At 41.9% G+C, this 22891-nt stretch overlaps 1 protein-coding gene across 1 annotated transcript in view; it reads left to right on the top strand.

The window, feature by feature from the left end:
• The window catches only part of SIPA1L1 (signal induced proliferation associated 1 like 1), a 347884-nt gene that overhangs the window by 268759 nt on the left and 56234 nt on the right, over positions 1-22891 (top strand). Inside the window, exons 13-15 of the mRNA XM_019640297.1 lie at positions 148-417; positions 16028-16177; positions 20997-21124. Of these exons, the coding sequence (XP_019495842.1) occupies positions 148-417; positions 16028-16177; positions 20997-21124 (548 nt within the window). The remainder of the gene's footprint in view (positions 1-147; positions 418-16027; positions 16178-20996; positions 21125-22891) is intronic.

Below are 22891 nucleotides of genomic sequence, written 5' to 3'. Positions count from 1 at the left end.
ATTATAGGGCCCAGCAATTAACAGATGGTTTGAAGTAGAGGATGAAGTGTTTGATCCATTTCAACTGTTAATGAGAATCAGTGTGGTTCCACCAACAAGGAAAAACAATCTTCATTTTTCTTCTCTCTGTGCCTTCCCACTTAATAGGAGTTGCTCTGAAACCTATCGCCTGCCAGTGATGGAGTACAAGATGAATGAAGGGGTTTCCTACGAGTTCAAGTTTCCCTTCCGAAATAATAACAAATGGCAGAGGAACGCCAGCAAGGGACCTCATGCTTCTCAGGTCCCGTCCCAGGTGCAGAGTCCCATGACCTCGCGGCTGAATGCCGGGAAAGGAGACGGGAAAATGCCTCCCCCAGAAAGAGCTGCCAACATTCCTCGCAGCATCTCCAGTGATGGGCGTCCACTGGAGAGGCGGTGAGTGTGCCTTCGCAGGTTTGCTCTAAATCTCTGCCCCCGGCTTAAATAGCACCAGCTTTCAGGCCTCCCCATATTTTACTACAAATCAAGAATTAAAACTGAGATGCATGCACAAGTGGCTTTCAAAGCATGGTAGCATTCCAAAGCCATAAGGATAAAGGAGCATATATTCCAGCATAGCGTTTGGCTGTGTGTAATGGTCGTTGTGCTTTGCTCTTTCATTTCCATGGGGGATCAACAGAAGTCATCCCTGCACCTTTAGTAACCACATGGATTAGAACTTGGCAGACGCTTTGAGATGACGTTGACCATAATACCATCTTTGACAGTCTTCTTCTTTGAGGATAAGTGTATGACAATGGCAACAGAATGCTGGGTTTTGGTTGAGAACCTGTCTCTTGGTTAATAAAGAATTGTGAGGAAGGAAAAGAACCAGCACAGCACAAACATACTAGCCACTGCTCTGAAAGCAGAAGAACATAGTGGGTGAGTGAAAACAGAGTCACTCGGTCCTGAATAAAATAAACCAGAAGGAGACGGATTGAGGGATCCGAAAGAGTGAGGAAGCAAGGTGTGTTGTTAAATTGAAAGTCCCAGTGGATTCCCTCACAAATGATAGCTGGTTAGCCCTTCCTTGACAAGGAGGCCCTAGCACTTTTGTCTGGAATTCACTATAAAATGCAGCACTTCAAACCACCGTCTTGGCCAAAAATGAAACTTAGATTAAGTACTTTTAACATGCACAGAAAAATTGGCTATAAAATTTTAAATAATGACACTATAAATGTTTTACCCCTAATTACCTGCATGAATGAACGAGACAGTTTAATTCCGTGCCTCCCAGTCACTTGCTCTAAGAAGCCAGCTTCTTTCTGTCCACCCACTGTCCTTTCCCCATCACTTCTGCTGGTCCTGAGCTCATCTCACAATGTGTTTGTGGCTCCCACGCTAGAAAGGAATCAGAAACCCTGTGCTGGGTAGAAGGAAGATCCCTGTGGGAGCCAGAATGTGACCCTGACTCATCTGAGCAGCAGAGACCAGGTCCAGCTAGAACCGGATGGTAAGGAAAACTGGTTCCAGCTATGTTTAAAGAATCATGGGTTCAAACTGAGAGCAGAAAGCTGGATGTTTGAAAAATCTCACTATGATGTCTTTTGTCGTAGTCTAACTTTTGAGCTATTGCATAAAATATTGTCGCTTAGCTATTTCAGAAATACTAGAATACCATGTAGAGATAATTTAGTATGAAACAAACAAACAGAAAACCCTAGCCTTTCTAAAATTCCTTATTCAGTCCTGGTGATTTGTTTACAGAGCCTTGCTATTTATCTCAAAAGATTCCTTTCCCAGAGTGGCTGCATTCCCATCTGGACTCGTCTCATTTTCGTTATTTTTTAGGAGGAAAAACATCCAAGAGATCTCTGAATAAATTCTTTGTTCTGCACATCCCAAACTTGGCGCTCTCTGAGGTGTGTGTGTTAACTGGAATTCGTGATTTGGCCCACATTTTGAAAGATGAACCGAGGAAACCATTGTTTAGAGAAGGACCTTTTCTTCCTCTCAGAGCTATTTTCTTTCCCTCCAGAACAATCATCAGGCTTTTACAAGCGAAATTGTTTTTGTGTTATTTTCTTTATACAATAGTCCATATAATACAGTAGCAGAATATATTTCAATGCCATGTTGAGTTTAATTTCTGCAGCAGAAACTCAAGCTTCTCTTGTTGCTGAACACACTGACCTCCAAAAGTGAAAATATCTTGTGTAGCTAATTATCATCCTGGCATACAAGCAGCTTTCAGTGCTAGACAATGCATCAACTCCATTTTTTTTTTTCAGATGCAATTCTTTGAGTTCTAGAGGTTATTTCTGCGTGTACTTGTACTTATATCTGCCTTTCATTTTAACTCCACCCAGAGGAAAAGGAATCTCAGGGAGTGTTCATCATAATAGGTTATAAGAGCAGCCCTGTAGCTCTCTCAGCTGTAGAGATAAAGTGGCAAAAGGGAGGCCACCAGTGGTCTGAGGGAAATTTAACCTCTGTTCAGTACCATCTAAGGCAGTGGTTCTCAACCTGTGGGTCGCGACCCCTTTGGGGGTTGAGCGACCCTTTCACAGGAGTCGCCTAAGACTCTCGGAAAACAAAAAGATATTTACATTACGATTCATAACAGTAGCAACATTACAGTTATAGAGTGGCAATGAAAATAATTTTATGGTTGGGGGTCACCACAACATGAGGAACTGTATTAAGGGATCGCGGCATTAGGAAGGTTGAGAACCGCTGCTCTAAGGCCTCTTAGTTTCAGGTATTCTTTAGGACACTGGACTCAGATTTCACATCTTATGATGGAGGGTGTAGGTGACTTGGAAAATCTCAGCTCTACATTATCAGGATATTCAGGTTATTTGGCTCTTTTCTTCATTTTGAAGTATGGAGTCGTTAGATGGATATTCTTTGTCTATGAAAGCTGAAGAGTTTGATTTCCTATGCCATCATTCCTAATTTTTAATAATACAGTATTTCTTTTTAAAGTTTCAACTCGAAGTCGTAATTTGGAAGGTAATATTTGAGAAATTCTGTTTTGCTACTATTTCGGGAATATTTGGGTATTCACAAAGCTTACCACAGAATATAATTTATTCCCTGAAATATACTAACAGATGACTGAAAAATTTAAGCATTCCTTAGTTAGTCTCACTAAGAACAAAACAACTTACTAAGCTATGGAAGCAGAGGCCCCTGGCTGGGCGCCCACCCATCTGACTCTTCCGTTCATACCAGCCCCGCCTCCCATGCCATTTACATCTGCCCCTGGGCGATCTCTAAAGTATGAGACAGACCTTTCAGATGAATCACAAATAGAACAAATGACAAGGTCTGCCATCCCTTGTATCTTGCCTTACCAATAATGGCGGGAGCCTAAGATTGAGACCAAAGTATTGCCTTTACATAGTTGTTTCATCCTGTTCATTTTTCTCCCCCGGGTTAGTTAGGCAAGTTGGGTTTAACTGTAGAGAAACCAGCTGTGTGACCTTAAGTTAGCAGCCATCTCAAGCTCATGCTACACAAATCTGCCTACTTCCTTCACCATGGCTGCATCCGACACGGTTCATTTTAGATGAAAATGTTAATTTACTGCCTGTAGACACATAGTTTTTCTTGAATTGTATGCAAGATCCTAGACTTAAAGGTCATTAGGAACAATTTAAAAAAATATTTCTGGAACCAGATTATCTTTTTTCCTTTAATGCTAAGGTCAGGATTTTTATGACATACTAAAACATGTTGGTGTTTGTAGTTTCTAACAAGAATTATTTCTTTGAATTGTGTTCTCTATCTACATTGTTAAGAGAGACTGATGCAATAAGAACAGATAGATACCCCATTTACCATCTATATAGAATAAAGTCTGATTCTATTTGGTTTAAATATATGAGCTTTATGCTCTCCAGGTAGCCTTTTGAGTATGGAATTTTATAGTATTTGTGGGGCTAATATTTATTAACAGAATTAATATGTAGTCAACAAAAATAGGTACTATGATGCAATCCTTATTTTGGCCTCAAATTTTTCTAGAGCGTAAGGGTAGAATTGAAATAAAAATAGCTAGCCATAGCATCTTGAACTTAACACATTGCTGTGTTTATACATAATGCAGGATCAGTAATAAAACCCTGACCTGTGTTAATATGCTCAGAAAAGCCGAGCTATTTCAGGGGCTTTGCCTAAGCAACAGGCGTCTTAGCATATAAAAAATGTTTCCTTTCTCTTTTTTTAGGTGAAGTATTACCAGCCTTGTGTAAATATTTGGTGTTGACCTTATTGAACCGTTGGTACTTTCGAGTTTTACCTGCTGTGCTATACTGTTCCCCTTCCCCCCTTTCCTCCCCCGCCGCCCTCATTTAGCTCTAAGTAGCTGGATGGAGAGGGCCTCTCCATTTATATGGAGTTAGAGCTGGCTGCATTTGCAGCCTCCCAGCCCCTCCCTCCGCAGCAGACGCTAGCACCCTACGGGGCATGAAGAGTGTGCCTGGTGAATATTGTTGAAGCAAACTTAGCGAGCTCTCCTCTTGGAGAGCATAATAGATAGTCATGTGCTCATCCAATCTTTATTTTTTAAGAAAATGCTTTCTAAATTTATTTCGTACAGGTTCTGTGCTCATCTTCCCTGTGTCATTTTCTATTTTGAGACAAAGCAAGCCCCCATTTACTTGCTTTGACATTCATTCGCTTCCTTTGTTTAGAATATTAGCTGCGGTTAGAAGTTTCAAGACTTGTACTTTTCAAATGCTGTCCACCTGGGTCGTGGTCATTGGACTTGACTTGAGGATCCTTAAATCGTGGACCTTTTGAGCTGCTTTGGGATTGCTCAGGCTGCGTGCCGCCATTGATGTCCATATTTGTCAAGCTACAGCCACCCTCCTGCAGACTCCTTTTCCTTGTCTTCCAAAACTTTACTCCTGGTTTTGTGGGGTGTTTTTTTTTTTAATCATCTCTTTAAACCTGTCTCATCATCCCCAAAATTTTATGTCCCCCACAATTCCTTCCTCCTTTTCCTTTTAATCCCACACTGTACAATATCTCAGAATAGTTTATTTCAGTAACCTCAGCCATCATCTGTATGTGGGCAGTTCCTGAATAGTACACAGAGAGTGCCAAAGAATGTATATACATTTCAAGAAAGGAAAATATTATTCATTGTAATACTCAATATATACCAATAACAAAAGATGTATACAAGTCACAGTTGGCTTCAACAATTACAAGAGGCTCTGAAAGTGATTACCGTCAGTGTCCAGACACTCCTGATCACAGCAAACTACTGCTTGAGCATAGATAACATCTCTTAAAATGTGTATATATTTTTTTGGCACCCCCGGTATATTTTGCCTTGACCCCTCCCTCCTTTTTACGTTTCATATTCATATGCATGACTACCGACTGAACAGCTGCTTGAATGTCACAGTGTCTCATACAAGTCCAAACTGATTTCATTTTCACTCCTGCCCCTCCGTCACCTCTTCCTTCTCAGGTGTTCCCCACCTTTGGTGAAGAGCTTTGCCATCTACCTGAGTATCCAGAGCAGAACTGGGATTCCTAATCACCTTTCCCTCCACGCTCATCCCCATCTCCACACCCATTTAGTTATCAGGTCCTTAACTGGTGTTGAGTTCCTGGTTTTTAAGCTCCCTCCATGTCATTGCCTTAGGGGCTTTCATTTCGCAGGAAGATTTTTCTGGCCCATACAGCTTTCCACCCCTCCGTGCTGCATATGCATGGAGCCCTCTAATTAAAATGGAAATGCTCCTTAGGCCCGCCCTTTCATTTCCACCTTCAGTCTCTAGTCCATCTCTCTCTGAGAGTTACCTTCCTGGCTCGGTATCACTTACCCCTGCCACCCCAGGCTCTGGGCTTGCAGATGACTACCTTGACATGTTTCCTCTCTGTTTGACCTGCCCTTCCAGTCTCTGGGCAGCTTAAGAACTGGTATTTTAACACCCAGCCCAGCTCCGCCTTTGAGAGCCTCCTTTAATTTCTTTTCCCACTTCTACCTTATTCGTCCCTCCGGGGAATGTTCAAATCCCTGAACATCTTTCTTCACAGAATTTATTATCCTTCATTTTAATCTTATTTGTCCATGTCGGCAACTGAAGGCAGTCTGTCTTATTCATCACCGTATCCCAAGGACTCAACCACAAATGGCATTCTGGCATTTTAATAGGCTCCCAATGAAATTTTTTCAACTTTATTTAGTAAATAAAGCAATAAGCAAAAGAACTTTCTTAAAGAAGCGGGAACAGAAGTAAATCAATTCAGGAGAAAATGTTAGGTTCTTTTTTTTTCATTGTGGAAAAATATATAGAACATAAAATTTACCATTTTGACCAATTTTTAAGTGTGCAGTTCAGGGTCATTAAATACATTCACATCATTGTGCAACCAGAACTTCCCAAACTGAGACTCCGTATCCATTCAACACTAACTCCCCATCCCATCCCTTGGTCTCCTTAGCCCCTGGCAACCACTAGTCTCCTTTGTTTCCATGAGTTTGACTGCTCTAGGTACCTCACGTAAGTGGAATCATACAATATCTGTCCTCTCATGACTGGTTTATATCACTTGAGCATAATATCTTCAAGGTTCATCCATGTTGTAGCATGTGTCAGAATTTCCTTCCTGTCTTAGCTTGGGCTGCTATAACAAAATACCACACATTGGATGCTTAAACTACAGACATTTCTCATAGTTCTGAAGGTAGGAAGTCCAAGATCAAGATGCCAGCAGATTTGGTTTGATAAGCACCCTCTTCCTTGCTGTGTCCTCCCATGACAGAGAGAGGCAGCCCTGGTGTCTCTTCCTCTTCTTATAAAGGGCACCATTCCCATCATGGGGGCCCCACCCTCATGGCCTCACCTAAACCTAATTACCTCCCAAAGGCCCCCATCTCCTAATGTCATTACATTGGGAGTTAAGGCTTTCATAGGAATTTGGTGTGTGTATGTGGGGGGGGGGTACATTCAGTCCATAATCTTTCCTTTTTAAAGCTAATATTCCAATGTACATACCACATTTTGTTTATCCATTCAGCTATTGGTGGACACTTGGGTAAATCAGTTCATTTTTATAAAAATTAAATAAAAGTGAAGCACTCTGTGGTCATATAAAACTATAGAATTAAAGCTATATTTAAGTAGAATTCTTTCAATTTTTTGGCTAAGTTTACAATATTCTTATGTTCAAAGTATATTGTGGGGTAAAGCTGTTTAAAGTGGACTCATAGTGAAATGTAAGCTGTTCTTGATTACATTTCCTATAGAAAGTTTCAATTTGGCTGAAGCTGAACTTGGGTGTTGTTTTACTTGTCTGCCGAGATAAGGCAGAAAAGCAGAGCGCCATACTTGACTTCAACTCAGCAGGCTCTTCAGGCTTCTTTCCTCCAGCTCTTCAAAGGAGCCAGCCTACTCTGGCATCCACATTGGAATGTCTAGATGATTTACAAGTTCACATTTTTAGATTATGGTACAAAGATGTTTCCTATTTTAAGATGCAGGCAAAGGGCACAGTGGCTGGTGATTGGCACAGCTCGCAGTCCCCTTTCCTTGACAAGCTCCAGAGTCACGCAGAAACGAGGCCAGCGCGCGTCAACGTGGCCCCCAGCTCGGGCTCTTGAATTGCTTCTCGTTCCTTGAGCCTCAAAAGAGGCTGCTGTGCACTCAGCCTAGGGAAGTGCTCCCAAGGGGCTTCCTCCCTGGGGAACCACCAGTGTTTTAGTGTCATCCACCCAGAAACCCTTGCAGTCCAGGGACCTTGATTTGCATCTCAGCCCCACCCCTTGGGAGTGATGTGACAATCGGAAGTTCCTTATCCTCTCTACACTTCAGTGTCTGGTGAATCAAATGGGACACTAGCCCCACCTCTCAAAGTCACTGTGAAGATTAACTAAGGTAATAATACAGGTACTCTCTATCCAATCTGAGAGCTCTTGGGACAGACCGACACACAGTGAGGCTTAAAGAATGGTAGTTGCTATGTGTCATTGTTGTCATTTTGTTGATACTCTTCCAAACACAGCTACATGGAGGGGAAACAGCTTCTTCAGGTTGATTACTTCTTCAGATTGGTAGAGCTGCCAGCCTGGGCTGGTGGGTCAGTGTTTTCCACAAGCAGATGGTGCTGTCTTCAGTGAGTGTCATGGTCAGCTTTGGTGAGACAGAGAGGATGAATTCAGGAGGCCTGTTGTGCTGAAAACAGTCATAGTGAATTGTATGCAGTTGCAGAAGTTGTAGGAAATTCTGCAAAAACCGTCCATGTGAATTAGAAGGAACCTGAAAGAGGATCTTATAAAACACAGTTGTATGAATTCTGGGAAGAGCAGTGAAGTGGCGTGTAGTTATGTTGCTCTGTGTGTCAGTAAGAAACTGTACTCCTATATGTGCCTACCCTCCCTACCCACCTCCACGGAGTGTTCTGCATTATGGCTTCCCAGGGAGGCCTGGCATAGTCACACCCCACCTCACTGCTCTTCCCACCTCCACAGGAGAGATGGCGGAGGACAGGGTTGATGCATAGACCTGTGGCCCTGCTTGCAGTGTATGGAGGAGCTCACGATCTCCCCAGGGGTCTCCACTCGTGGAAAGAATCAGAGTCCCGCCTAAGTAAATAGCCTGTAGTCTTCAAAGCGGTTGCTTTTTGTCTGACCCTTTTGGGTTCCCATTATAGTTTTAAATGACAAACGACGATGGCGTGCTCGATGGCACGGAGTAGAAGCAGGGATGTAGAGATGAAGGCATCATGCAGCCCCGAGCCATGGTCAGCAACAGGTGCTTGTTAAGTCATGGATGGGCTCATTTGCAGATGGTTGGGACTTTACTGTAGAACTCGAAATTTCTGAAATCCAAGAGTATTAGTATTGGTACGATTCTGTGGGAAAGGAAGGTCGTTTGTGTGGTGGTGTTTTTCTCTTGTAGCTTAGGGCAGCTGTGAGGAGGGGATGGGGGTCTTGGAGTCCACTTGAGGAAAGTATACATGGATAGCCACTCCCAGCTGAGGCCAGCATGGAGTGCTATATTTCAGCTTCTACTTCTCTTTTTATTGTTATTATTATCATTATTATTATTAAATTTACTGGGGTGATGTGTAAGTAAAATAATACAGGCTTCAAGTGTACATTTCTGGAATACATCATCTATCTATTGCATTGTGTGTTCGCCACCCAGAGTCAGTTTTCCTTCCATCACCATATATCTGAGCCCCTTTTCCCTCTTCTCCCCTCCCCCCGTGCCCTTACCCTCTGGTAACCACTAAATTGTTGTCTGTGGCTATGGTATTTTTGTTTGTTTTTTTGTTTGATTGCCTTGTTTGTTGCTTTGAGTTTTATATCCCACATTGTTCTTATTTGTATAATTAAATAGGGAATGAATTCATTTTGTTTAGTTTTTTCCTAGCCTTTAAAATCCTAGTATGCCCCCTCCCCCCAAAACCACTTAGCTTCTCATCAAAGGAGTTGATTGTGATTTCTTTTCATGAAGTATTTGTCAATATTGGTGGAAGGTAGCACTAACCAAAGCACTAACCAATAGTATTATATTTGCGATGGGCTAATGATTCTTATCTACCTGTATATGTCTCAGATTTTAGACTTAGTTCATCAGTTCTCTTGTACTTTGGCAAAAACGGAGGGGCATTCCCTTTAATGCCTGCTGACCCAGGGTCTTCAGGGCCAGCTCTGGCCACACCGCTGCTTTGCTGCACAGCCTTCTGTGCGTCCTGCTGCCTCACAGATGAATTTTTTTGCTTCCTCAGTTTACCAAGAGCTCACCCTGCAAAACCGTTCATCGTTCCGGTCATGCCCCCCACCAATATCCCACCCATGTTTAGTGCTCCGGCTTAATATGCCATAATGGTGGCCTCACGTTCCTCTCTCTTAACTGCTGACTTTTGTGAAAATTCTTGGTTTCCTACAACACCTATCTCAAAGTGCATTTCTTCATAAGGCTTCCTTTCCCCTGGTTTTCCCAAGAAGATTTACTTCTAACCTGTCCAAGCCCGTCTGCACTCTATTTGTGCTGCCCTCATGACAGTCACATTTTACTTTTGTTTTTCTTTAAAACTGTAGGTAGCTGTTACTGAGCTCATATTCTCATCCAGGCTCTGTTGAAAGCCCTGTGTGTAAGTTTTTGCAGTTAATCCACCCAACAGCCCAATAAATTGGCTGCTCTTTATCTCTTTTACAAATAAGGACCACTCAGGGTTTGAGAGATGAAATAATTTGTGCAGTCATAGCTGGTTAGTGGTAGAGCTGAGATCAGCATCAAAGGCCATGGGACTCCAGAGCCCCTAACTTAGCCACCATCCTACATGAATGAAATCCACCACCTTATGTAGATGGCACTCAGGAAACGCTTGCTCAATGAACGCATGCATGCTTCCATGCTGAGGGGCCTGATCACGTGCTGCAATCAGGGCCGCATCTGGGGCATGCAGCCTGGGTTGCAACCTCTGCCATCACTGTCATGAAATTTGTGATAGTGTTTGAACAAAGGGACCCACGTTTTCAGTTTGCATTGAGTCCCAGAAAATTATGTAGCTGGTCTTGCTTGCATTCCGTTTTTAATTTTCGTTCTATACCGTCACCCTTACATATAAAATTGATTGTTCTCAAGAGGCACCCATGATGTGTGCCAGGCTGTGAACTTCCAACAGCTTGCCAACAGCTGTGATGTGACGATCCATTTATCTCAGCGTGATGAATTGGCGTATTTTCCTAACTCTACAAGAGTGTTATTTCTTGTTGTAAATTGACCTTGTCACAGGAGGCTCATCAGAACAGGATTTCCATGATCCAGCCTGAGGAGCTGAAAGGAATCGTATGGTCAGAAAGCCCAGGGTAGCTTTGGTTCACAAAATATACAGGAGGAAGAGATGAAAAGACAGAGGGATGAGTTGTTTGAATTTAACACAACTGCTTCATATCTAGTCTGATGATAGCTCCCAAATTATATTACCTTGAATCATTTCAGAGAATTTTTTTTTAATGTATGTAATTCTGGCAGAATCCCTGGTTAATATACATTGCTGAAGACAGACTTTAACTTGGTCTATTTCCTTGGGTGAATAGTATTTTAATTGCAAAGTTGCGCTAAAGTGCTGTGCTTAATTATGGACTCAAGTATCTAATTTGTCAGTCATTGCTATTATTTGAAACCCCCTCAATTGTTTTTACCATCATCCACTGTTTGCACTTGAGTGTTGTCACTTTGGAGTGAAAAGCAGGAAATGGAAGCGTAATGAAACCTATACAACCTAACTATCAGGAAAAAAAAACATTTAGCATCAGTTACTCAGATACTGAGAATTCCTTATCCATAAATTGATAAATTATCATCAGTCACAATCTGAAGAGATCGATTTAATAAGAGTCTGTTAATGTTAACCTGTTAGTTGATTCGTGGGAAGGCTGAGGTAGAGGGCAGGGGCTGTTTTATTAGAAACCTGGGGCTTTTTTTTTAACAGGGCTCTCTTTCATACTGGTGTGAGAATGCTTCTGGAAAAGTGAGGAACTGATACTGATCCTGGACCATCTCTTAACTGTCCATCCCCTTCAACTCTGCTTTCATTGCAACAAAATGCACTGCATGTAAATGAAAAGCTCGTGTGTGTCTTGCAGACTGTGGAAGCATTGTCTGTCGGGCTGCTGCTGATGACTTTTTCAGTCACTGCATTCTTCGTACAATCAGAAAGCCCTGGTATTTTATTTCTGCAGAGGGATTTTAGGAGGGAACATTTAAGAAGAGAACGTTTAATATCAGTTTAAAAACATTTAGTTATTTCTTGGCTAAATTTATAAAAATGGAAGGAAGAGAATCGACTGAAATGAAGGCTGAAAGGTTTAGAAATTTCCTTCCTGACAGTGACCAGAGCATTCCTTTAAAAAGATTATTTCTTCTATTCCACAGAACTGAGAGGTCTCACAGCAATTGAAAGATGTATTAATTTGAATCCACTTGACCTATTTGAGTGCTAACATCTAGGGTTTCCCGGGCTTGTTAAGAGGAAGAGAAAGCAGAAAGATCTGGGTGTACCTCAAAAGAGAAGAAAAGACTTGTGCCCTTGCACTTACTCTTCACTGCCCTCAGCAACCTTTAAAATAGAGTGGGTGGGAAGACAGAGATTTAAGAGGCCAGTGTGCTTTCTTCCCATGGGAGCCAAGTTGTGGGGTACTCTTTTTGAAAGTGGCAACACAGGAACCAGCCCAACTTCTAGTCATCATCAGCTGCAGGCTATCTCTGGTGGAAGTGGACTGCCAGTGCCGGCTGGCGGTACCTCCCACTCTCTGAACTAGGTCTGTTCTCAAATAATATTTGTGTGATGGTATCAAATTCAGAGTATGAGGAAAGAATGGTAAGTCATCGGAATAAAGGATAATTCTGATTTTTTTCCCCCCACCACACATACATCTAGAGTCATAAAAACATTTGGGTGCCGTTTCATCAGTTGCTGGATATGTGTTCTGTGTGTATGAACAGTCAGAAAACAAAGCCACTATTGAGTTATATAAATGCAAAAAGGGGGTGGGAATGAATGCTGGCCTTCTGGAAACGCTATTTTTTCACTTTGGGTTAGCTCCAGTAACCAAGTGGAATTTTCTGATGCACTTGCCAAATAAAAGAGCTGAGGTTGAGAACGAGCATGAGATATTTTAGCTTAATGTAAGTTTTGGAGAGCAGGGTAGGAAAAGCAAACTGAAAATACAGATATAAAAGTTGCATCTTGACTTTCCCTATGGAATCATGTTGTCACTTCCTCATAGAAGCATAAACATTTTAACATAAACCATAAATATAATTAGTTTCATTACTTGCTTACCCCAAAGAGAGTTTAAAAATCATTAGGCCCCAACCATGTTAACCTTCTGCTGTCACTTTTTTTTTTTTTTTTTAATCTTCCTATAACACCCCCTGCTCTGTGCAGTAAGAACATCAACGCAGCTACAGAATGAAACTGCACTGGAAGTTTCTCTGCATTAGGTGCATATAAAAGCCAAACTTGTTACATTTGGGTTTGTGCCGCTCCTTAATCCTTAGTTTTCTTCTTTGTACCCTACTCCTCCCATCCCCCCGCAACTCCGGTCCCCTTCCAATTATTCCAGAATAAATAGTGAGATAGTTGGGAGATGTCTTCATGGAAAAGAATAAAGACATGTCTATTTTATGGTGCCCAGATAAATGTCTTGATCTTTCTTGTATCAAAGCACATTACCCAAAGGAGGGATGAACTAGTGTTCCGTGACCACACTAGTCTGTGACCCCCACCGTGACCCCCCCTCACATCCCACTCCTGAGCCTGACATCCTGGTGAGGATGCCAGCTGTGTGTCAGCCTGCATATCTCTGCGTCTGCGTGGCAATAACCAGATTGGTGATGTTAACAGGAGGGCCTTAGGAATTCCACCTCTTCCTAGCTTCTCATCACATTGCCCAAGGACCGAGCATCTAGGTCTCCTTCCTTGTCCCATGTCACGTGATGTAGAGTAGGCATTGTCAGTAAGTTCTCTTGCCTTTATATAGCAGATGGATGATATGCACAAGGGTGACTGGGCATAATTCCATCATCCCCTTTTCTTGCATTTAAGAAAAGCATATTCACTTGGAATGGGTTATGGTTTTTAGAAAATTATTCACAAATTTTGGCACTTGATTATATTTGCAACCATTTTTCAACTGCTATAGATACACCGTGGTTGAGAACCCCTGGCTTGGGGCACCTGATGTAACTGTGGGCCCTTGTACCACCTACTGTTCTTCGTTTTTCACACCGCTGATGGGGATCCTCCTTCAAACGTAATATTAAGCAACCAGAGATATAAGGATAAGTGAGGCTCAGTGCTACCCCTTAAGGACAGAATCTAGTTGGCAGGACAGACACATGTGAAACTCACCATTCCTTCGGGTGTGCTATAATGGTGCAAAGAGCAGACAGCTGTGGGGCTTGAGGTTCTAATGAATCTGTGGATTCAGAGGTTAATTCTATGGATTCAGAGGTATGCTTTTGGAATTAGGCCTTGGAGGAAAAGGATTTTATGCGAGTGAAAAAAGGGGAAGGCATTCCGGCAGAGAGGACAAGATGAGAAGAGGTAGGAATATGGCGGGTGAGTCTGAGATCTGAGCCACTGAATATGACCAGATTGTACAGTACGTGGAGGCGGGCAAGGAGCGTGAAGATGAGACTGGACTTGGGAGAGGTGGGCCAAAGCCTGGCATAGGGTGCTGGGGATTTGGCCCTCTCTCCTGTACGAATAGGTAAAGGGAAGCTATGGAGGCTATTAGCAGTTAGATGACTCGGAATAGTTGGGGTGCTTGGAGGTATGGGGTGGACAGAGCCTGGAAGCTGGAAGACCAGTTAGAACACTGTCACACTGACTCAGGCTAGAGATGGGGGAGCTGAACGGACAGTCATCAGGTTGGAGACCAGTTACCTTCTGTATCTTTGTGTTTTCAAGACTAGCACCCAGGGTGCCTCACACACAGTTTGTGCTCAGTAAATAGTTGAACTTAATTAGACCCATTGACTGTGGAAAATGAGGAAAGGGTGCGGGGGGAGAATGACTTCAAAATATTTCACTTGGAATAACAGATATGGGGGGGACAGGTTTAGGGGATGGGGGGTGGGAAAAATCAGTGCGTCTTTAGGCGGCTTGATTTGAATTGCTGGTGAGGGTGTTCCATGGAGATGCCTAGAAGACAGCTGGAGATAACAGGTTTATTGCTGTGAAGAGAGAGCTGGCTCTCAAGCCAGCTCTGCCCTTTGGGCATAGATGCATTTGGAAGTCATACACTTCAGTATCTATCCTTATTCTTTTTCTGTTAGAAAAGCGTCTCAGTGTGATCCTGTGATGCCTTCTGTCAACCTCTTGTACCTGAAACCCCATCCTGCCCTCCTGCAGGAAGTTCACAGGTTCATTGTAGGGACCTGCCATATTTCAGTGAATTGGGCTCTGTCTCAAGGCTTTCAGAACTTTGGCTTGAGTAAAAGATACCTTTACCTGCAAAATCACCTGACCATTTTGCAGACCCATTGCCAGCTGTCCTATGAAGAAAACCCAGCCTTCTCTATGGGACAGCAGTAATTTGGCATAGATTGCACAGGACTTCGAATGAAGAGGCCTGGCTTATCGAATGAATGACTTCAATTCCACTTCCTCGGCTATAGAAGGGACATGACCTGCCCTTTTGCAAGAGTCAAATGATGTGTGCCAGCATTCACTTCTGATCATTGTTATGAAGGCTTAGTTTACACCTAGTCACAGCTGTCAGCATCACGTTGATATTCCAGTGGCTACCTCACTGCCTATTAGAGTAGAGGAGGTAGAGGGAAGAAATACGTGTCTGCCCTGACTACAGAGCTCTGGTTTCAATCTCGAGGGCCATTAGGAAGGTGGAAGGTTCATGGCCTTGGAAATCCGTTTAATAGGTGGCTGTATAGAGCACACCTCTACTGTGATATTATATAAATCCAGTAATTCCAATTAAATCCAACAACTGCAGTTCTAGGCATTTTTTTTTTCATGGAAGGTTTCATATGGTGATGCTACTATCACCGGAATGCATAAATACTAAATAGCAAAATCTGAATATTTCAGATTCTTAGTAATAAAATTGGAAAACAGAGAAGCGTACAAAGAGTGTACCTATCTCACTGAGGTCATATACTCTGGGAGAATCGGTGTGAAAAATGGCTGTGTAAATGCCACTGAGGTTCAATTATCCTCTACACTGCCATACTAAGAAACTGCATAAGCAATTCAGCCCATTGAATTCTGGCAGCTTTTGGAAACATACATGTTTTTTTTCCCCTTGTTATTTTTTGACGACCCCCCCCCCCACACACACACACACACACACTCACCCTTCAAGGCACTTTTCCAGCTATTCCCTTGGAGAGTAGTTTTATGGGGAAGTTTCTTTTGTAGGCTTCCCGCTGGCTTCATTTTCACTATCTCCATGAAGTTGCTGCCTTTGTCGCATTTATATGGTATTATCCATCATGCATGCCTTGGGATTTTCCCTTTGAATTGTTGACTTCATGTTTTTGGTTTATATATGCAGGCTGTCTCCTGGTTCGGACATCTATGTGACGGTCTCATCCATGGCTTTAGCAAGATCCCAGCAGTGTCGTAACTCCCCCAGCAACCTCTCTTCATCCAGTGACACTGGCTCTGGTGGGGGCACTTACAGGCAGAAATCCATGCCTGAAGGGTAGGTGTGCTGTTTGCTTCATCACACCCACTTGACACGGCTGTCTTTCCGCTGTAATTCAGACGTGTAAAATGAGTTTCATTCAGCCAGACTTGATCAATTTACAAAAGGGAAAATGTGGTTAATATTACAGATAGAAAAATGTTTTAATGGCTGGTTCAAACCACTTCTTAGGATGTATATCATTCTCTAGTCTCTAAGGACTCAATGGCAGAGAAATCAAATTACATCCATTTCTCCATGATCTATATTGTCTAGTTTCATGGTAAAGAGTTTGTCACTTCTTAATATTTCCTCCTAAGTGAACTCAGTAGTACACTGCTCACACCGGTTGGAGTTTGTTTTGCAGTGGAAATGATCATCATAGCCAAAGCTTAAAATTTTTTTTTTTTCACACTTTGAAAGTCTGTGATTTCAGACTGTGGGTTGGTTTTGTTTTTATTTTTCATCTTTTTTGAAAACACTAAACACCAAAAAGTAACTATTTGCTTCTGACAAGACTTACAAAGTAAAAAGCTAAATGTACATGATTTTAGAACTACTAAAACGGGAAAATAATTGGACTGTCTGAAGCTGGGAAGTAATTAGCAGCAAAACATTACATGGCACACATAAACCATCTTTGCCCAGAGGAAAGGTAAAGGAGCCAACGGTGACTTCCTGCTGGGATATCCCTCTGGGGAAGCTTGATAAAGAACTTGAAATCACTTGATAATCAAATGTAAGGAGTTCATAAAAACTGGTGTTTCTATTCTAAGTTTTCCCCAAATATATATTTTAACAAATGTACACGTGGTTTGTTTACTTTCTTGAGAGTCTATCATGTTACAAAACAATCATGCTTACTAGGAATACCTTCATAGTTGGTATTTTTTATCCTACCGTGTTTTGTTGGTTTCTACAGCTATTAAGTATGATTTTTTTTTTGTTATTGTTGCTAAATGTTTATGTTAGCAGAAAGTAGGTAATAAAACTACTATAAAATATGCTCCCCACCTTCCTCCCATCCTCAGTATCTCCCCCAGGATCTTCTTGGTGGCAGAATAAAATGCACGTGTCTTATTTTAATTACTTCAGTGACAATTAGAAAAAGATGTTTAGCTCTTATTCATGAGTTCCTGCAAAAGGTTTTATGAGTTAAGTATTATTATTCCACACCACAAGCCCAACTAATTATTTCTTGTTTTAATTAGTAGATTTTAAATAGCCTGGTTTGACATCAAAAGTAAGAATTCACTGCAATTTCAATGTTAGTACAGCAATAAAATATAAATGAGCTAACAACCATAACAAAAAAAAGCATTGTTTTCTTCTGACTATGATATACTGTAAATGCATACCAAAAATGTAAGTTGAAACATTAATGTTTTGGTGACTGTTAACGCTCGAAACACAGTTCCAGTGCCCCCATGTGCACAGTAATTTTAATGAGGTAATTATTCAACTTGATGTTTAATACTAACCCTACCCTAGGTGGTATTGAAGGTTTTCTCCATTGTTTGTGAGGTTGCCCAGTGACTGTTTACGATACTGTGTAACATCCTTTTTAACATGGAATAACATTTTACAAGATGATGACAATACTGTGAAGGAGGAAGAAACTTTCTTCTACCCTTCAAGGTTCTTTCATTGGTTTAATAAATCTGCATGAGGCAGATTAACAAGAGAAAATAACCAATTTTAACTACATAGGTACATATGGGAACCCCCACATACATGAGAGAGCCAGAGACCTTACATACACGAGAGGTTCAGGGACAGAAGGGGAAATGGTGTATATATGACATTCTGAGCTGGATTAAGTAAGGCACCTTGGGGCTTCACAGGGGAGAAAGGTCATTCTCAGGATGATAAAAAGATCAGATCTTCGGTAATTAGACATTTGCCCTGTCCTATAGACAGGTCATGAAAAGTTATCTCTAATAATCTCACATTATGGGCAAGGCCCCTAATTTAAATTCTTCTAGGTAGTTAAGGAGGGGGACAGAATTTACTCTTCAGCCCAAAGGGTCTCGGTTGCCTTTGGCTCAAAAATAATCCACAGACCACAGAGGCACATCTTGGGGTGACCCCTTTTGAGCCCCTACAATACAGTGTTTTTCTCTAGATCTCAAGCAGTTTTTGCCTCTGTCAGTGATGCCAGAGGCACTGGTTCACTGTGTGGTTCACCTCTGTTGCTCCTGGACCAGGTTTGATCTTAACATTTCCCTTACCAAAGGGAAAATGTTCCATCTACGCTACAGCTTAGCCCAGTAAAAAAAAATAGGAATGTACAAGTTGATAATAAAGCAGGGGTGTATACAGTCTGCTGCAAACTCACTAATGTTAAGCTTCACAAAGCTGAAAAGCATGAGATCACAATAGGTCAGAAGACACTCATTACCCATAAACGTAACCTGCTCCTTTGTAGTCCGCTCCCCACATTGGTGGGCTCAGTGTCTGCACAGGTATGTGTGCCTGCCCACTCCCCAGTGAAGGGACTGAGACCATCCAGATCAGTGGAGAGGTGAAATTGAACAGCGCAGGTAATCATGCCTGCTCCACTTGAGGGGGCAGAGAAAAGGCACCTGCACACGTTAGGATGAATGAAAGGTAGTTATAAAGAAACATTGTTGAAAAGACATAGGGTCTGTTTTGCCATCCTGGGAGATTTATTGCAGGGCCACATGCTTGGAGGGATATTGATGAGGCAGGGTATGTCCAGTGGGAGGGATGGACTGGGTCCATGAGGAGAGTCTGGAGACCATGGTGTGAGAACCATACCTGAGGATGTACAGCCTGAGGATGAGAATCGGGGAGGCCAGGGGGCCACCACAGCTTTCTTCCATCACTCTTAGATGAGGGATTAAATTTGTCTGTGAGGGCTACTGAGACCAATAAATGAAAGTTTTAGAGAAGTTTCCTGATCATTAGGAGGGAGATATTTCAAAGCTGCCAGCCTACAGTAGAGAGCAGTGGACTGGCTCCTGAGGTAGACATTTCTTGGTCACTGATTGTTTCATGTGTCAGCTAAGTGATTGCTTAAAATCTCCTTCAAATCTGGACTGTGACTCTTACACTGTTAAGTGTTCCTCCAAGCAAAGGCACAATTAAGCTCTTCAAAAAGAGGCACAATGTGAAATTAGAACAGGTTTTGTCGGAGCTTCTCAAGGATGGGATGTCTGTATCCTTAAGACCCTGCCTGGCACACGATAAATGAGGGGTGTGTGTGGGAACTGAAATTAGAAGTCCATGGGATGAAAATATTTTTTCAAGGCAGAATTTCAAGACAGTCTTACTTTATCGTATGTTTAAAACCAGACAGCCAGGAAAGTGTTCGGCTTTAAATTCAGAGGTTTAAAAAGTTGTCTTTAGTCTCCAGTGCGACCAAAAATTAAAACCAATATTAGAATCCAATTCTCGCTTTTATCTCTGTGCATTTTGGAAAAAGTCTTAATTTAGTGCAAATTTAGAATAGGATCGTAGGGCCAGTTCAAGGATATTCACTGTTCTAAACTAAACAAGGACCCTACTTAGGGAGGAGATGGCAAAGATCATAATTAGTGAATCCTTTTGGGGTTTTTTTTGGTGTAAGAGCACTTTCACTGGGGTTTTCATAAACCAAGGTTTTCATTTTTAGTAATGGAGGTAACTTTGCTTAGTGAGGCTTGTCATTGAGCTTGTAAACGATTGTCATTTGTGCAAAAGTGATGAAGGAGGTATTATAGCAGGAGTTTTACTAAAGTATTCAATAGCCTTCTCTACTTTGCAAACGTTTTCATGTAGATTTTTCTCCCTAGATTCACATACTGGAATTGCCATTTTACAAATAAAGAAATGGCGCTGGAACTTGAATGACTCGGGGTGAGGGAGCTGGAACTCGGCTCCAGGTCCTCCCTCTAACCTGCCCTTTTTCATACACCAGCCCCAGGCTGGTTCTCCCTGTGCCTTGATCACTTTGTCGCAGATAAGAAATCTGTCATAAGCATCAATCAGTTCAGACCCTGGCTAGTCTTTATTGTATGGATTACTTGTAAATTCATTAGTAACAATACGCAAATTTGTAAACTTCCACATGAATGTTTGAATTTTATACTCTGGCCCTTTTTCCTGGGTTCAGTCAGTATTTACTCTGCTGATACTGCTCATTAAGGCCCATGCTTTAATTAGGCATATATTATCTTATTATTCTACACAGGGAAAAGAACACCGGCTCATTAATCAGCTAAATATTCTTTCCAGCAATAGACATTTGCCTTTCTGTATACTGGCTTACCTACTTCTAATTTGCCCTTCCCAAAGGCAACTTAAAATTTATACATTTTGAAAGTCTCTGTGTAATGTACGTGAGAGCAGTCTTTGTCTTTCAGACCTGAGAGCAAATGCTCAGAAAATACTTGTTCCAAGAATGAATGACTTAGTGAGTTAGATGATTACCGAGTTAAAGGAAACCTCTGACATGTACCAACTGGAAGATACACATGGAGCATTAGGATGGTGACATTTTTTCTTTGGCCGAGTGACGGTCTGAGCTTGGCTACACAAGGGCTAGAAGATGGTGGTTTCTTACTCTCTATATCATAGGTTAGCTGAGTCCTAATGGCTCCTGGCCTTGTTTACAGTTGATGTATTTGGCCTACGTACCTTTCTGAACAGAGTGGTGCATTTTGATCAGAACAGAGTTCCAGCAGCCATGCACACGAGCACAAGGATGAGCTCACAAGTGCAGGCATGTAAGCGAAACTAGTCGTTCCTGTTATTAGAGTTTAGTTCACTGCCTTCTCCTTACGGATGAGGTTTCTGATGTTGTCTTTGCTCTTGTTTGGGGAAATCACCACAGGTTTGGAGTAAGCCGCCGATCCCCAGCCTCCATCATTGACAGGCAGAACACCCAGTCAGACATTGGTGGCAGCGGAAAATCCACACCCAGCTGGCAAAGAAGTGAGGATAGCATTGCCGATCAGATGGGTAAGTAACTAAATTTCTACAAGAAGCAAATCACTTTTACACCAAAGTGACTTTGGCCACCTCTTGGTGATACTATCAAAGCATTCTGTTATATAATACAGTCTGGGTAATTAATGAATGCAAATGAGAATTCAGTCTCGGTTTCATGATGTGTAAGTGAAAGCAACAGCTGAGACCTGAGGGAAGAGTCAGGGAATTCTAAGTGACCCCAAATTTGAAAATAGAAAGGACATAGGAATTATTCTCAGGACCGAGATTAAAATGCCAGACTACTAAACCTCACGTGTCCTAAGTATCTCTCCCCCCGCCTTGTTTGTCTGTTTTTGGCTCTTCTAAGTGCCCTGTGAGATTTGTTGGTATTCTTATTGTCCAGTTAAAAATAATAATAAAAAAAAACTGTGTACAAAATGAGAAAGAGATACAATTGTTGTTTAGTCATGTATGTGGCTTGGTTAAGATCTCTTTCCCCTTACACACTCCTCCCCCCCTCCCCCCCACTCTGCTATTAAGCTGTCACCTAAGGACATGCCTTAACAGGATGAAACAGCTGGATGGGCAAGAGTTGCATTACTGAGCCTTCATTTGGACCTCGGGCCCATAGCCCTTCCTCCCTATATATGCAGTTTCCTGCAATGACACCCTAACACTAGTTGATACGATAAAATTTCGCCATGAAACAAGGCTAACTTTCAACACAGTAGCATCAGGAATTTAGTTGGTACATCAGGATCTCGAATCTAGACTGTTAGGTGTTTTTCCTTCATCTTTCGTATCATGACACATCATGGTGGGATTAAAAAAAATAATAAATTTCAGGTCTGAAAAAGATCAACTTTTTAAGACAAAGGCCCATCTTTTTACCTTCTCTGCAAATGCGTTGTCTTTGCTCTGTTTAATGACTGGGCCGTGTAAATGTTCCAGCCATGGACATAGGAGGGAATGGAGATGTATTCAAGCTAAGACAGGAGCTGAGGACGAGAAATGTAATTCCTAGGTTCTGAAGATCTGCTTTGTTCCAGTAACTTCAGTGAGATGTTATTGAAGCCATCTGTCATTCCCCACTCGCATCCCACCCACCCCCAACCTAGAAAACCTGAGCATATTCTGATCTGCTGTTCTGCTCTTGACAGAATGTTTTTAATCCCATATGTTTTGATACTGTTGAGATGGTAACGACACATGTGCGAAGGATCCCTTCTTCATGACTTTAGCCGCTTTTTTGGGCTTCTAGTGCAGGCTTTGCAAAAAGCTGCCAACAAGTCCTTTGTGCAGTGTTCAGTGTCACACTTCCTATTCATGTGACGTCATATGGGGAAGGAAGAGGTACCTTGGGACTGGAAAGGGTAATTATAAGGTTCATCCTAGACCCGAATTCATTCATTCTTTCACAGAAACCTCCCTCTCGTCTTTTTCCTTGCATCCCCTTTAGTTCAGCGGCATCCCACTTTTAATAAATAAGACTCTGAAATTAATATCAGTAAATCCTTTTAACACATTTGGTCATCCTTTTAGTAAGATATGCCTTTTTGTTGTTGTTGTAAGATATCCCTACAACCTGCCAGAGAAGCCTTTAAACCAACTGGTGGTCTTTCTCCATCAAAAACCCTTAAAATAAAGTGTTAAGATAAAATAAAGTTTTATAATTTTTTTTTATATTTCAGAAGAATAACCCAACCTTTTCTAATTGGCACATCACAAGGAATCTGGGGCTTAGTTGGTATAACCCATGTTAGGGAGAAATCGAGAAAAATAATTATCTTCTCATTA

This window comes from Hipposideros armiger, unplaced genomic scaffold (genome assembly GCF_001890085.2).
Source record: "Hipposideros armiger isolate ML-2016 unplaced genomic scaffold, ASM189008v1 scaffold_49, whole genome shotgun sequence".
NCBI lineage: Eukaryota > Metazoa > Chordata > Mammalia > Chiroptera > Hipposideridae > Hipposideros > Hipposideros armiger.
Note: the sequence above shows the minus strand (reverse complement) of the source record. Positions and strands in the feature narration are given on the sequence as shown.